This window comes from Cynocephalus volans, chromosome 1 (assembly GCF_027409185.1).
Source record: "Cynocephalus volans isolate mCynVol1 chromosome 1, mCynVol1.pri, whole genome shotgun sequence".
Taxonomy (NCBI): domain Eukaryota; kingdom Metazoa; phylum Chordata; class Mammalia; order Dermoptera; family Cynocephalidae; genus Cynocephalus; species Cynocephalus volans.
Window position 1 is genome coordinate 274,345,533 of NC_084460.1, and position 16,799 is coordinate 274,362,331.

General features: G+C 35.1%; 1 protein-coding gene and 1 pseudogene across 2 annotated transcripts in view; one reads left to right on the plus strand and one right to left on the minus strand.

Moving 5' to 3' along the window:
* MAP2 (microtubule associated protein 2) overlaps positions 1-16,799 on the plus strand; it is a 142,339-nt gene that overhangs the window by 122,844 nt on the left and 2,696 nt on the right. For both annotated transcript variants that reach the window (XM_063089498.1, XM_063089507.1), the window contains 3 exons: positions 95-435; positions 13,481-13,573; positions 15,593-15,674. In XM_063089498.1, coding sequence (XP_062945568.1) covers positions 95-435; positions 13,481-13,573; positions 15,593-15,674 — 516 coding nt within the window. The remainder of the gene's footprint in view (positions 1-94; positions 436-13,480; positions 13,574-15,592; positions 15,675-16,799) is intronic.
* On the minus strand, positions 1,050-1,489 carry LOC134370746 (activated RNA polymerase II transcriptional coactivator p15-like; annotated as a pseudogene).

Sequence of the window (16,799 nt, forward strand, 5' to 3'; positions counted from 1 at the left end):
TTATTGTGAGTTCAACAACCTATGGAAAGAGAGATGCCTTGAGGAGAATTTTCTGATGCTACAGTTTGATTCTGGTCCTGTTTGCTTACTATAGGGTCAGAGCCAATTCGCAGAGCAGGAAAAAGTGGTACCTCAACCCCCACGACCCCCGGATCAACTGCCATCACTCCTGGTACCCCACCAAGCTATTCTTCACGCACACCTGGCACCCCTGGAACCCCTAGCTATCCCAGGACCCCTCACACACCAGGAACCCCCAAATCTGCCATCTTGGTGCCCAGTGAGAAGAAAGTCGCCATCATACGTACTCCTCCAAAATCTCCTGCTACTCCCAAGCAGCTTAGGCTTATTAACCAACCACTGCCAGACCTGAAGAATGTCAAGTCCAAAATCGGTTCGACAGACAACATCAAATACCAGCCTAAAGGGGGGCAGGTAAGAATCGCATGAACACATATTTTCTGCCAGAAATAAAGTCCTGTTGATTGTTATGTTGCCGTCTTCCTATTACAAGCTAACAGTGCTTAAAATAAAAGGAGGTGGAGGTGTTAAAGAGTTACTGGTTACAATTCATTGCTAAGAGTTTGGACCTTATTAGAGAAAGCTAACCTATCACATATAATGAAAGTCACATGAGATGTCCATTCCTTCTGGCTATTATTGAATAAAAGTTAGTTTAATCATATAGGAGAGTCTTTTAGTTGATTGCCTAACAGATCTTTTCTGAATTTGTCTCTATTGCTTTATGAATTTGTGGAAGTTACATTTCTGATATGAATTTGACTTTTCTATTTTAGATCCTGATCTTTTAGTGATTCTAATTTTGTCTCCTTTCTTCTTCCCCAAAGATTTTTTTGTGTGTGTATTACTTGAATTTATTTTACACTAGATGGTGGGCACAAAACAATCCTCCTTAATAAAGTTGACAATTAACTTCACTCAGAATATTTTTAATAATGCACATTTTTAAAAAGTATTCATCTTACAAATTGTTCTGCAGTCCAAATATACAATAGCTTGGAAAACAACATTTAGAAAACAAAAGCCAATGTAAAAAGACAGATTAAAACAACTAGAACAGTACAGCTTTTATATGGCTCGGATTTTACAGTTTTCTTACTGCATCATCAGTGTCAGAAATTTGTTCTTTCAGCTGGCTCCATTGCTCTGGATTTAAGGAAATACCTTTTCTTCCTGGTTTCATTTCACCTTCTGGATCCATCCAATATTCTGTAATATCAATTAGAACTTTCCCTTTAAAGTCCAAAACACTAACGTACCTCATTTTCCCAATCTGAAACATGTTATCATCTCTGCTACTACTGTTCTGTTTGGAAGATGACAGAGCTCTCCCAGTTTCTCCAGTCTTTTGTTTCTTTAAAAGTTTTTCTGGAGCAACTTGCTTTTCCTCTTTAACTTTTTGTCACCTTCACTGTCAAGAATCACTGCCTGACGAGCTTGAAGAAACAAGTTCCTTTGATTTTGGCATTGCTCCACTCCCACAGTCAAATGGCCTCCTGCTTGCTTGCTTGTGACTGACCCCCCAAAATTATTTTACCATTTCCTCATGTTCGCTCCCAAATCAGAGCGTGGTTCACCAAGTTTCTTCTCTGGCTACTATTGCCTAAACATTGCAAAGGCCAGGTATTCCCATTGATAATAAATAAGACAGCTCTCTATGGCTCTGATGAATAAAATTGTAACCTTTGAACTTCTACTTAAGATTAATTGTATTGAATAGAGCTATTAGTAAAACTCACTTATTCACTTCAGCTTCAGAGCAAACATTCATATCTTTTCCAACCAGGAGGCTTTGAGTTCTACCTTCACCTAAACCTTGCTTATACACTATATGTTTGGACAAAGCAATTAGCCTGGGAGGAAATAATATTATTTAATATTTCCCTTATAATATTGATCTACCCATGGGATAGTTTGATCTTTCTTATCATTGAAGAGATAAAAGAAAACATTCATCCTGGAAAGAAAAGACAAAGGTGGTAATTTCCTTTCTACATGAGCAAACTTGTAATGCCCTTCAGTCGTCTGAAAAAGCCTTGCCTTTTTAACCTCGATATTTTCTTCTGCCACTTTTTTTCTTGTCTCATATTTTGTGCCAAATAAAATCTACTTTCAGGCAGGTTTAGAAGGAAGACCTTACCAAAATGTGAACCTATGAAGGACTCCTACCCACCATCAAGACAAAAATTTAGTGTTGCTCCTTCCTTTAGCAGCAAACTTCTTTGCTGTCTCATTGTGGTTCCATTCAAGAAAGTCCAAGGAGTTAACAAAAATCAACCAATAGAGTGGGAGGGGAAGGCTCAATATGCTCTTTTCAGAACAACTATAACATTCTGTAATAATACAGTCACAGAAAGGTGCTTTTTTACAAAAGATCTTATGAAAAATGAGCTACAAGAAACTTTTTTAAGCAAAAAAAGCACCAAATTCAAGCTTATAATTTCAAAAACCTTATACTATTCTTGCGTTTATCAGAGTTTTGCACGTCCAAGTGAAGGAAATATTTTGGGCCTTTTGGAAATATCTAAATGTTGCATTATTTTTATGATTATATGTAGATAATTTAAAAGAGTAAGTTGAATAAAATCAATTTGGTTCTAGTTGGAAAGTTCTTTATTTTAGCTTTTAATAAGATACCTCTTAAAATAGAGTATCTATTATGTATGTTTAAAATCAATTCTCTTTTCATAAATATCCCCATGTCCTAGTATTCTCCTTAACTAAATGTGGGGTTTACTTGCTTATATTCTGGGAAATACTAATACTTAAAAGATTATCTGTTGCTTCTTAGAATCACAAGGAAACGTAAATGATCTCCAAGCTATTTTATAAACTAGAAAGAAAATGTAATACAAAGAAAAATTATTGATATAATTTGACAGAGAAATTTTAAAATATATGATTTTGTTCAAAGGACCCCTTAAGGTAGAGAGGCAAAAGGAGTGGTTTTAGCTTTAGCTTTGCAGGAATCTCTAAAATTAAATCAATTCAGAAGGTATGAAGATATCTATTTTCTTTTTCTGCTTCTTTATTATATGCAGTTGTGAGCATTTCTATGTCTAATTTTAATTGACTTCTATTATATTTGGTAATTCATAAAATTGATAAAGAAGTGTCATATTCTTTTGTGCTGAACTAAAATTGCCTTATAGATTACAGTAGTTAAGGACTAGTGAAGACATATGACACAAAAAATTACAGAAAGTACAAAAATAGCCTAAAACTGTGTCATTTATAGAAAATCTCTTCTTTCATCAGATAAGTGATAACCTCCTACAAATTTATCCTATCTCAGCATCAGATGACTTTGAAAAAATTCATAGCAGCGGAGTTATGAAGTGACTTTTGTTGCAGAAGCAGGAGGCATTTCCTCACCAAAATAAGAAATAGATGGAAGATATGTGCCTCCTATTTTGTGATACATGATATAAATGCATTTAAATTGGAGGGAGAAATGAATTGGGAAATTGATATGCATTACAATTGAACTGTCTTTGTAGGGAAAATATATCATTCACCACTTTAGCACTATTCCCTTAAAAGCCTCCTGACAGTGTATATGATCTTCTCAAATACAAAGAAAGAGGAGAGGTTCTTTTTCTGTGCATAATAAACTGGAGATTTTGACTGGATTGTTAGAGTTCCCACTTTATAGAATGACTGGAAAAAAAATTATGATAGGGTTTCTTAGAAACTATCAAAATGATATGTTAAAAACCTTTATTATCTGTTTGAGCATCTATAAATATGCACTGTTGAAGAAACTGAAGCCACTGACGTATTTCTCCTGACTGTAAATTGATTATCCTAGGATATTGGAATGGACAGTGGCCAACTCAGAATCATTGAAAAGGATAGGACAATAACTATGCTTTCTGCAGGAGCCAGGTTCTAAAATAATGACATATGATCTGTAGGTGTTGTGAAGAATATTCATCCAATTCTTATTAATGAAGATGGGAGTAAATTAGAAGTCGTTGCTTTAATTCAGCTCATCTGCAGAGTCTCTATTGTGGTAAAATTTGGAGTGCTTAGAATGTATGTAAATGATTTGATTTCGAAATCATTATTATTGTTTTAAAGTTTATGCAATCACTAAGAATTGGGAGGGAAAATGTACAATAAAAGATTTGTGTGTCTTGGGAACTCAACAACTTCCCAAATTGGAGAACTTTATTATTTGCCCCAAATTTGAACATTTATTGCTCTTCCATATGTGTAGGTTTTGTGCTTATATCTCTTCTGCTAAAGTCCAATTTTCTATTGGCAGAGAAGCTCAGCTCAGTGGTTCAGTTCAGCAGGGCAAATCAAAGCCTAATGGAATAGATAAGCTAGCTGAAGATATGAGGAGCTTTACAGAAAGCAGTAAAGTTAATCATTTCAGCTATGATATAAATTCATTCTACTGGAAATAATTTGTGCAATCACAGATTCACTGTAGGTAGTAAGCATGGTTAATTTAACTCAAGGCATAGGTAAGACTATCTTACTAAGTATATTAATTTGAAACTATCTCTACATAGTTAGCTCCCTAATCTATATTCGATCTAAATTTTAGAATAAGTAAATTTAGCTTTTTAAGAACACAGCTGCTTGGATAAACAGAGGTAGGAAAAGAAACGATTTCTATAAACATATAGCATAAAAACGTTTAGATAACAACTTGATTAGTGGCATTTTTTACCTTTTCTATTTTGAATCAGGATCTTTTTAGGTACTGTGATTTATATGAAATACTCTTACATGTTTTGACAGTTTCTTGTTTTTTCTCCATCGATCTTATGAAGATCAATATAAAATGTGCAAGTTATATGCCCTTGTAATAGTTGAAAGTTACTAATGAAACCGTTTCACAGGGGTTGTTTTCATTCACTGTTCAATGGATGGGGTAGTTAGTTAGATCAGGATCTCTGCAAGGCCACGCATGTCTCTGGATTTGACTGATTGTCTTGTGAATTACATGCTTTTGCTTCATTCACTGCCACACACAGCCATTTTCAGGTCAGCTAGGCCTAGAATGGTGGCATCTTCAAGCAAGTCACTTTTTTTTAAGGAAAGAGTGGTACTTGTCTTTTACTTAAAGAACATTGTGGAATTTGCCAGCCTATTATCTTCTCAGTCAGTGTTGTCCTAGCTTCTTTAAAAAAAAAAAAAAAAAAAATTGTTCAGATAAATCTATTAGACCAGAATCTATGAAGTATATTGTTACATTCTAGGAATAAAGCAATCTAGTTCCTATCTTCCAGTTCTATATAAGTCTATTGAATTAAAGGATATTGAAGGTCAAAGATATATATCTCTTCCTAGTCCAATCCTCACATTTTCACAGAATAATAAATAGAAGTCCTCACATTACCCACATCTTGCAGATAGGACTTCTAATATTATCCTGTAATGGCTGAGCTTATAAAGTCAGAGCCTGTAATTTGTATTTAGTGAATAATTAATCACTTATCTACAAAGTATGTAATTTTATATAACTAGGTCTTTTTTTGTTTGCTTTAACGTTTGTTGCATAACATGAAAATGGTAATTTTATTTAACAGTGCCTTCTAAGCCAAAGTTTTTATTACATCAGAACTGAAATTTGAGGCTTGAAAACTTTTATAATATTTTCATGAAAAATTTAACGCAAATAATGTGTTATATTGATACACTACATTAAATTTAGAAAGTGATGTTGCATTTTTATTATATTTTTTGTTTTCTTCTACAACTGAAATTATTTAAAAACTAAAAATCAAGGTTTTTAAATAGACTATAGCTGAGTAGTATTTCATTTTGTATATATACAAGATTTTCTTTATCCATTTATCTGCCAATGAGCACCTAGGTTGATCAGCCATAAAAATGAATAAATTCTGTCATTTGTGGCAACGTGGATAAGCCTGGAAAACATTACGCTAAGTGAAGTAAGTCAGGCACAGAAAGATCAACACTGCATTGTTCTTACTCATATGTGGAAGTTAAAAAAGTTGAGCTTTCAGAAGTAGAGAGTAGAATTTTGGTTACTAGAGGCTGGAAAGCAGATGGGGAGAGGGAAAACGGGAGAGGATGTGGAACAGGTACAAAATTACAGGTAGATAAGAAAAATAAGTTTTAGTGGTCTGCAGTATTAGGCATCTATAATTAACAATAATTTATTGTATGTTCTCAAATGGCTAGAACAGAGGAGCTCAAGTGTTCTCATCACAAAGAAATGATGTTTTTGTGATGATGGATATGCTAATTACCCTGATTTGATAATCACATATTATATACATGTATTGAAATATAACTCTGTACCCCATAATTATATGCAATTAATGTGTCAATTAAAAATGAATTAATTTTAAAAATTAAAAGAATGGACATGAAGAACAAAAATGTAATTTGCTTTAAATTTCTATAGATAATATTAAGGATTAATAATGAAATATTAATCCTAATATAAACCTTGGCAGATTATAAATAACATGGAGAGTGGTTTTCTATTTTCTTGATTATTACAGAAACTCAAAGTTTTGCATTCATTTACTCAATTATTTATTCAACAAATATTTACTGAGCACCTACTATGTTCCATACTATGTTCTAGGTACTGGGAATATAGCAATGAACAAAACAGACAAAAATTCCTGAAATTCTGCCTTCATGGAATTTACATTCTAGGAGGAAAAGCAAGCAAAAAAAAAGAAAAAAAGATACAAGAAAAATATGTTTAAAAAAAAATGCTAAGTGTGAAGGAGGAAAATAAAGACAAGATTTAGTACATGTTGAAGGAAAATTGCATTTCTGATAGAGTGGCTAGGAAAGACCTGAATATGTGATATTTGAATATAAACCCCCAAGGAAGTGAAGGAGCAGGCCATGTGGATAACTGGTGAAAGAGCATTTCAGACAGAATCACACATGCAAAGGCCCTGAGGTAGAAGCAGGCCTAGCATGTTCCACAGCAAGGATATCAGTGTGACTGATGCCACACAGATCTTTTTTGAGAATGGAAAGTTCACACTACTTTACTATTTTTTAGTATTATTATACCTATTCAAATAACAGAATTTTAATATTGGCGAACCAAAAATCTGAGACATCTTGTAATCTCCCTTCCCTTTGTCCCATACTCTGGTCATCTTTAAGTGCTAATGATTTGGTGCCTTGAATAGCTCTTAAATCTGCTCCTTCTCTCAGTCTACTCTGTACCCTCCTAGTGCAAGAAATATTATCTCTTATTAATAATCACTGCTATAGCTGTTAACTGGTCTGCCTGCATCTGTTTTTTTCTCCACCTGATATGCTCTCTATGCTGTAGCCAGAGCTTCTCACCATGTTTGTAATTAAACATTCATTGAATAATTAGTTATTTAATGCCTATCTTGTCTCACCTACTAGACCATAAGCTCCATAAAATCAGGAACGAGGTCTGTCTTGTCCTCAGGGTTTCTCATGTAGTAGGTGCTCAATAAATGTTTATTCAATGATAGTTGAATGAATGTAGTATATCATATTTTTTTGATAGTGACATTGTTGAATGAGTGTAAAGTGCCTTATGCATTTATCCATTGTAATTATTACCCAAAGAAACTTCCCATATTTAGACCACAGTGAATTTTGGTGAAAAAAATATTTAACTGGAATTTAAGAGCTGAGTTCTTGGTTCAGTTAATCTATTAAAATATTGTGTGCTCTTCAGGTTTCTTTGTAAAATACAAGCAACAAAATAATACCTGTTTTGTATGTAGCACCACTTCCCTTAATAGACTGTGAGGTTGCTTTAAGCTCCCAAGTGCATGGCTCTAGATTATGATGGTATTTTTGCATTACATCTCATCAAAAAACATTCATTTAGATATTCTAATAGACTCCATATGTGTTCATGTCACAAAGGGAAAGTTGAAGTTGAGTATAAAAATGATGTTTCTGAAATAGAAGAGGAGTGCAATTGGGAAGAAGGAGCATTAGAGAGGGAGGAAGAAAAAAGAAAATTAGTGAAATGTAGAGTGGAATCTTTCTTATAATGTTTTCTTGTAAGGTTTTAGGCATTATTCCTAGACCTTTTTTAGGCCTTTTACATGCTAATTGAATAGCTTGCTTTCAATTTTATAGTCAAATTAAAAAATGGAATTAATTCTGGAGACAACTAATAAATTATAGTGAAACAGGATTTTTTTCCCTATTATATAAAATTATAAAGTTACCACTGTGAAGTTCTGCGGGGTGTTATTAACATATAGACATGTTTATAAAATATAAGAGTGAGAGAGAAGAATTGCATGATATTTTTTTTCTCATTCACGTATTTGTTCTTTCATCAAACATTTGCTGAGACTGCTGGTACTATATGACAAAAGAGGAAAGGGAGAGAATAAGGCACATGGGCTCTACAATCTAGGCAGGAAAGAGGCTTTTTGTTTTGTTTCTTTTCTTGTCCTCCCCTAGTGTCTCTCCCTTATTTAATTTTAAGTTATTTCTAAGCCATTTCTTTTCATTTCCTGCAGGCTAGAAGAAGGACTAAATAAGAGGAGTAATAAAATACCCTATAAATTTTAAAATACTGTCAGTCAACCCAGCATGAAGAAAACCTGTTCATTGAAATTCATTACATTATATTGACAAGATTTAGGGTTTTTTTGGTATCAAAGACATCATTATCTTAAAATGAAAGCTCCTTAAGATTAGAGACCTTGTGTTTATGCAATAGAACTTTTATAACTATAATTCAAATGTCTTTTGTAAGGTAATGAAATGCTTTGTAGCTAGGATGAGTAAATATTAATTATTAAACATTATGAAAAAATTATCACTTTGGGCTTACAAAGTTGAGGCCCATAGAGCCCCTTTGATGTTCATTTATATGCCAAGCAAGGCCATGGGAACAAGCCTTGAATCTGAGGTTGTTTTCAGATAAGTGGAGAGACCGTTTGAAAGTTACTTTCTTTACTGACTTGGTCCACTATTCCTTAGAATTTCTTAAAAATTAAAACAAAAGAAAAAAATTAATGTCAAGAAACTATAGTATATGAATCTGAAAAAACTCATTGTTTATTTGCATGAAAATTTAATGTCAAGAAACTATAGTATATGGATCTGAAAAAACTCATTGTCTGTTCATTTGCATGAATCACAGTGACCATTGTGCTCATATCATTCTTTCCAACTCCCATAGAGAGACCACTTAGAAATACTTAACAATAGATCTAATGACTATACTCATTGATGTCTGTTCCACCAAAATGTTTTTTCCAAATTTCTCAGCATTATTTACTCACTCCAAGGTTCTTCATGGTGGTTCTACTTTCTGTGCCTTGTGGCTCAGCCTGCATGGGAAAATTGGTCCTTCCAACATCTCCTTTTCCTTTAGAGTTTTGTGAAATTGTGCATTTTGATGTAAACTGTTATTTCTATTAAAATGTGTATTTAAATATACTTGTTGTTTGTAGTTGATGTAAGTAAAGAATTTTGAAGAAACTATTGGTCAGTGCAGGCAGAGTTAATTAAAGGTTATTTAAAGTTCAGAATAGATTATAATGTTTGTATATCTGAATGCATTTTAACCAGAGTGCAGGGTTGTTAACAGATGAATCTTTGAAGATCATCATCTGTGCCAGAAATATTTCAATCTTCAGGACTATCTGATCTCGTCATATTTTTATTTTGACTCTATGATGCTTCATGATTTTATAGAGGCTAGATAAGTAGTTTTCATTACATGGAATGTTGTGGAATGGGAAATACTTTTGAGAGAGACAGAAAAGTGTTTTGTCATGCACAGACAAGGGAGGGCCTCATTTTAACGCTCTTGAGAAATAACGAAAACCCAAAGGAGAAGCTCGATCCCCTGCAAAGTTGAGGAAAGTCAGTTGAGTGTCACTGTCCACCACCCTTTCACAAAAGCATTCTTTCTGAGACCTCCTCAGATGCAGGGAGAAAGAAATGATGTCGCAACTGAGGTTCCCACCTAGAGGATGCCTGAGGGTCTAGACAGAATCCAAACATTTGGTCTCCCATCTACTCTCCACACCTCACCACCTTGAGATGACATGTGGGTCTTTTGATAAAGAAAGCAGCATCAGAGAGTGTCACATTTTTAAAAATTCAAAATCCCATTGGTCAAGAAATTCAAGTTGACATTGGGATGATTGCCTCTGGCTTATAAATTGTTTTACTAAAAATTGTTCATTAGGATTGTATTTTCTTACATTTTACGTGATTCGTATTTCTAACTAACTAATAAGAGATTTGTTCTTTTGTTCAGGCGTATCCTACATTTTGTCTTTCTCTTCATTCCTAGAGTGACTCCACTTTAGGGAAAAAAACATTAATTTCTGTAAAGGAACAATTAAACTTATATGCAGAAAGAGTACGGTGACAGATCATTACAACTAAACCATCATGATAAAATCTAACTAGAGTAACACAAGGAATAGCTAGAAAGTAACTACAACTTCTCTAGCATGGTGAAAGAATAGTTAGAATTAGTAAAAATTAAAGTAAAATAGTTGATTAATTTTTAATTACATTAACCTATACTAATACTCATATAGCTCTTCATGTTTAAATGACCTTTATGTAAATGAAAAGTTAACTGTTTATGCAAGTAAATCACCAGTGTTTGTATAAAAGCCATGAGACTAAAATCCTTTCTTGCCAGCCTCCCACCGAAGGTATTGGGTGAGCCTTGAAAGATGATCTGTTACAGACTCCAGTTGGAAGGAGGGCATTCTAGAGAGAGAGATAATAACATAAAGAAAGCACAGGGTGAACTTGAAAAAATGTAAACAAGGCCCTTACAGAATGGAAGGTAACATAGTCTGGCCCAAATGAGGACAATAGAAGAGAAGACTCAAAAATTAGAATTGCTGAGAACTCTGGTTGCTTCACTAAGAAGTTTTGATGCATTTAATAAGAAATGGGGGGTTTGGGGGAATTGAGGATAGGACAGAGCTTTAGGAAGATAATCCAGTTGATAATATGTCCCACATCTGCTGTGAAGTATGCAAAAGAAAAGATTGCCATACTCTTTCAAATCACCCCATTTTGCATTAATAGTGTAAAGTAAACCTTTTGGTTGAAATAAATTGACAAAGATTAAAATGTGGTTTAGAGATAATTTTGGATAATGATTATTCATATGCTTTTATTATTCATACCATGAGCATAGAAAATTGGTTCATCTTTCAAGTAGCAGTTTGTTATGTTTTTTCTGCGAAGCTGTTGCAACATGGGTATAAGTAAAGGATGTACCATGAATGCATATCAAAGTCTGCTTAACACTGTAGGCTGAGAAACTGTACCATCAAAAAAGGCCAGGCAGTTGTTTCACCAGAAAATCTGAGTCTCTAGAAAATCTGAGGAAAATCACCAGAAGTCAGCTCTCAAGTTCTAAGACTTTAAGATTTTAAATCATCTCTAAATAATGCTGATGATGTGACCCTTTGGGATTGAATCATTTGATTTGGAAATCATAAGAATTGTGAAGCAGATGATTGAATGTTAAGGTCAAGCAGATTTATGCAACTGAATGTGGAATTTCCATTTTTGCAACAAGTGAATCAGATTTCATGTTTGGCTTTTGATCACTTAGTAATGAGTCACTTGATTGGTACTCTAATGATCCCTAAATTAAAAATTATAAAATAAATATGAAACTCTGTATTCCCAAGAATTAGTAAAATGGCTCACATGAATTTTATTTCATTTTAAAAATAAATAGATATTCATGTAAAATAATTTAAAGTATTATTATTAGAAATAATAAACCAAAATTTTTGCTTTCTGAAAATAATTTATCTATGATGTTTTAAGTGCAATGGTATTTATTGATTTAAAACTATCTGCAGCTACAGTTTATGTAAAACTCTTAGAGTGCAACTACACTTACAGACTGTGATAACTCCCACCCTTTTAAAATTGGATTTTTATTATGCCCTAAAGAGTAGCCCAATCATCATGTCTTCTGAACTCAAATTTTATTTATTTATTTATTTTTTTTTTGTCTTTTTTGTGACCGGCACTCAGCCAGTGAGTGCACCAGCCAGTCCTGCATAGGATCCGAACCCGAGGCGGGAGCGTCGCCACGCTCCCAGCGCCGCACTCTCCCGAGTGCGCCACGGGCTCGGCCCTTGAACTCAAATTTTAACAAGAGTATCTTCCCTTGGGTTGCTGATAAGAGCTGTCAGTGATATTTCCCTGTAAGGGACAAGCTATGTTGTCTATGTTAGGCAGGCACTGTGAGTTAAGCCTTGCCTAGTTAAAAACAATCAGGATTCAATGTCCTTTTGAATTTTCGATTCTTTTTTGCAAATACCAAGAAATGTTTTAATATTCTTGGAGATGGCTGTATATCTAAGGTAATTTTTTTTTTAATAAGAAGATAAACTGTTCTCTAAAGCACTGAAAATGTGATTTCTCTTTAGCTATGGGGGGGGAATAGCTAAAGTAAAATAAAACAAACAATTAACAATAACAACAACAATAACAAAAATACACCTTTCTTTTCATGCCGATACTGCCCATCTGCCTCCCAAAACATGCAAGGTTTGAAAGACACTTGAAAGAAGCCACGAGAGTTATGACTTTGTACGTTGCATCACATCAGAGGAATGTCTTTCCAGATCTCGATTTGCTGTCGTTGTCAGTATGAATGCTTGACTTTCCGAAAAGAGAAATAAAACACCTAATCTCAAATCCACTGGACCCAACCAAGGCCTGTACTATGTCTGTATGACCTCGTATAAGTCAGCTTACCAGTGGCCTTGGTTTTCTTACCTCTACAAATGGAGAGAATGCTTCCACAGGACCGTCCAGGGATAATAACTGTACATAAGCAGTTACCAGAGAGAAAGAGGTCTTCAGAAGGCCACCGAACCAACCCTGCAAGGGAATTGTAAAGCCCTTTTTAGCAGAGCACACCAAGAGTCTCTTTGTTGACCCTCGTAGGAAACCAGGGGTTCTTCCTGTGGATGAATGAGAACTCTGACTGAAGCATTCATCCAGGCCAATTGTAAACCTCACTTGTGCTGTGTGGGCCAATAGAACAGTCAGGTATACAAGGTGATTAATAATTGTGATGCTGACCCTGTGGAAGTATTGGGGGGGGGGTGTCACTTGGTATATCCTTCAGGATCCTGGGTTGACCCACACTGAACTATACTGTCGAACCTTCCTTAGAGCCTCCCCATGACAGATGATCCTAGTCTTTTGTTTGTTTGCTTTTATCCCTTTAATTGTTTCCTGATTGCACCTGCATACAGCTGGGATACCTATGGCTCTCTAGTATTTGGCCCTTGGGGGTGCAAGGGAATAAGGGCCACATTTACATGATAGAACTGCTTTTCAATTCCAGTGCTAGTTTTTTCTCTTAAATGAATACGAAGGTGGAAGAGAGTCTAGAGCCTCTTTGGTGCTACCCATTCTGTTTCCCTATAGCCAGCATCTTGAAAGAAAAATGCACAGTGAAGTTACCTCCAATTCCTTTTAGGTTAGGATTTTAAACAAGAAGATCGATTTTAGTAAAGTTCAGTCCCGATGTGGTTCCAAGGATAACATCAAACATTCTGCTGGGGGCGGAAACGTAAGTAGAAGCTTCTCTTAGAAGCTGCCTTGATTGCGTGAGCCACCTGCACACCCAGCACCCTGGCTCTTTTCCTGCCTTGCTCCCGTCACACTCCCCCCTTCTCACTGCTGTCCCACAGGTGCCCCTGGTGTGATACTTTGTCAGCCTTGCATTTTCGGTGATGGGCTTCCCATCTGTCCTTGTAAAATCATTAGCAAATTTCTCGCTTTCGCTTCAGAAAGAAAACCTTAACGGGATGCACCATGGTTTTCTGGAGGATGGCAAACCCACTTCACTTGCCAAATTTGTTTGCTAGCCTTTTTTTTCTTTAGGATACTTCCTCATGCTTTCTCTATTCCACTGCAAGAGTCAGCTGGACATACACTTTCTAGCTCCATTTAAATTACCCTTGAGGCAAAGACTGATATACTTTAAAATGCCCAAAGAGAGCAGTGTCAATCTTCAGTGGTTCATTATTCATGAAAGTTAGGATATCATTTAGAATGATACAAAACTGGTGAAGCGTGGTTCATCTATAATTCAAAGTGAAAGGATTCAAGTCCCTGTATATGCTTTGTCTTAATGAGATTTTTCCTGTCTCTTTCATTTAGTGGAAATAATGTACTATGAGAGGAAGGGAAAGATGAATCCAGTTTCTTAAGTGTGGTTGAGGCAGAGCTGAAATGGTCAGGCAAACCCAAGCTAAAGGAAGCATGGTTCTTCATAAAATAATAATAATTTTTAAAAGGTGAATCAGGTTGACTCTACAGATCCTGTTAACTAAACATCACGTTCTGATAATCTGTGACTCAAGTTACTTACAGCTTTATTTGAAACACCTTCACTTGTCCCGTAACTCTAGGTTACTTACTCCTCAACTGGACAGAAATGGAGTCAAGCAGTGAAGAGAAAGAGACACAAGCAAGTTCCTTCTGTGAGGAACTGTCACCTGACAATCACAGTAGCTCCACTGAATATAAAACTCACTGTTATGGAAAGTTCATTAAAATGTTTACTAGGCTCCTTCAAAGATGCTGAGCTAAGGGTCAACATTTACACTGAGTTGGTTGCCCTCCTCCCTGTTGCTGTGACTGTTAAGTGCACACCACGTGGTATTCTCACATATTCTCACAGCAGCAGTCCCAGTCCTGGTAAGTAACTTGAGGGCATCAGAGGATGGACCCAGTTTTCCTCTACTGCGGGTACTGCTGGTCAAAACGCCTAAGTGGAAAAGGATAGATTGGGATAACTAAAGATCTTAGTGAGCAGGGGAGCTTCAACTTCCAAAACAATTGTCTTCTTTACAGTTGCCTGTAAAGAAGAATCACCTCTTTAAATATGCAGAACCCTGGCCCCATCCCCACAGTGCCTGATTCAGTAATTCCCAAGGACTTCTGATAAAAACGGATAAAGGACCACATTTAGAGAAGCACCACTGCAAATACTGGGAAATGAAATACTTTCAATAAAACATGAAGAAGAAAATGTTGCTATCATTTCATTATTTGGTGTGCAGGAAAAGCCCCATTTAGCCAAGGCACAATAACAGTGCAGGAAAGCACATTTAGAATTTTCTTCCTTTTTTGTCTTAAAGCAATGCTGGTCTTCTTGTAACTGTGAGCAACATTGGCCACTTTTATGTAAAAACCGCTTTATAAAGAATAATTCGTTTCTTCTCTTGGCTCTTTGCTTATGGAAAGGTTTAACACAGTGTGGCTTAGTTCTCTGAGTGGAAGCTTGCCTTATTAATGCAAGCATTTCTGTCCTCTTGTGGCATGATCTGTGTTCTACTAATAAATTTTTCTATTTCAGGATTTTCTTTCACTTTGGTCTTTCTTTCCAATCAATCCAAACATGGGGGAGAACATATGGGAAATTCGTTTTTCCCATGTGTGGTATGTGTGTGTACCTCGGTTTGGGTTTCTGGATATGTTTTTGCATGTTGTGAGTTTGGGTATGTTTCTAGATTTTATGTATGAGCTTGGGGATTTGTCCATGTCTAAACTATTTTAAGGATTTTTTATATGATCCCCACAGGTACAAATTGTTACCAAGAAGATAGACCTAAGCCATGTGACATCCAAATGTGGCTCTCTGAAGAACATCCGCCACAGGCCAGGTAAATAAATAATTTTAAGTAGTTTGATAAATATTTAATCAGACTCAGGAAACTGACAAACAACATTTTTGTTTTTGTTGTGAAATACCTAATAGGAAGAATGTTTTAAAATCTTGATACTTAATGCTTTTATTGATAGAAACTATGTTAAAAATTTCAAGGCATCTTCATTATAGACAGGTGAACCCAATTACCATGAATAGGCCACACATATAGAACAGATTAAAAATTAAAAGGTACACAAATGCATTAATCTCTATATACTCGACATACTTATTGGAGCTCTTTTTAAGTAAGTGGTCTGAAAAATACATTGGATATTTTATTCATACATAATAACATTTACTAAAAGTAGTATTACCAAAGATTTTCCATGAAATTGTTTTTCTACATTATGTAAAATAAAGATTGTGCTTAGCAAAGCTAAAGAAATGTATTTATCTGTTGAATTTCTCAGATCCCTTACTAAGTCAATATGCATTGTGAATCCAACAGAATACGGTGCTTCTGCAGCTATTTGACCATAGCCCCCTTGTATTTTTTCAGAATATCTCATAGGACTAATGCCCTATAGTAGAATTTATATTCATACTTACTGAGAATTTTCCCACTTTAAAGTGTAAATCTAACATTATGAGTCATTTCTTCTGAGTATTATGTTATATACTTTTGCTCATTTCCACCTCCAACCTATGTTATAATGGATAACTGTCATATTTGTAATTTTCTTGAGAATATTTTGACACAATTTATATATCTCATTGAATTATCGAAGGACAAAAGGAAGCAATTAGTTTTAGCCGTCTATGCTTGGCATCAACATATAAACCAGGTGATAGGTTACTTTCATAACGATTGAGCTGATTAAGATTTCTGGCCAGGAGAAGATTTAAGAGTTTATTGGCTGAAAAACCGAAATAGGATCAGTTCTAAACTGGATAAATGCATTGGAAACATCTAGAAATCAGGATTCATTTGTCAAAGTGTGGTTAAAAAGCATGTCAAGGAGGTAGAAACTACATATATGGTATCTCCATTACCAGTTTCAGAACTGCTACCATGGAATTAGCTTCTCTCTCATTCATGAGGCAGCAGGGATATGGTCTCATACTGCATATCTTCACA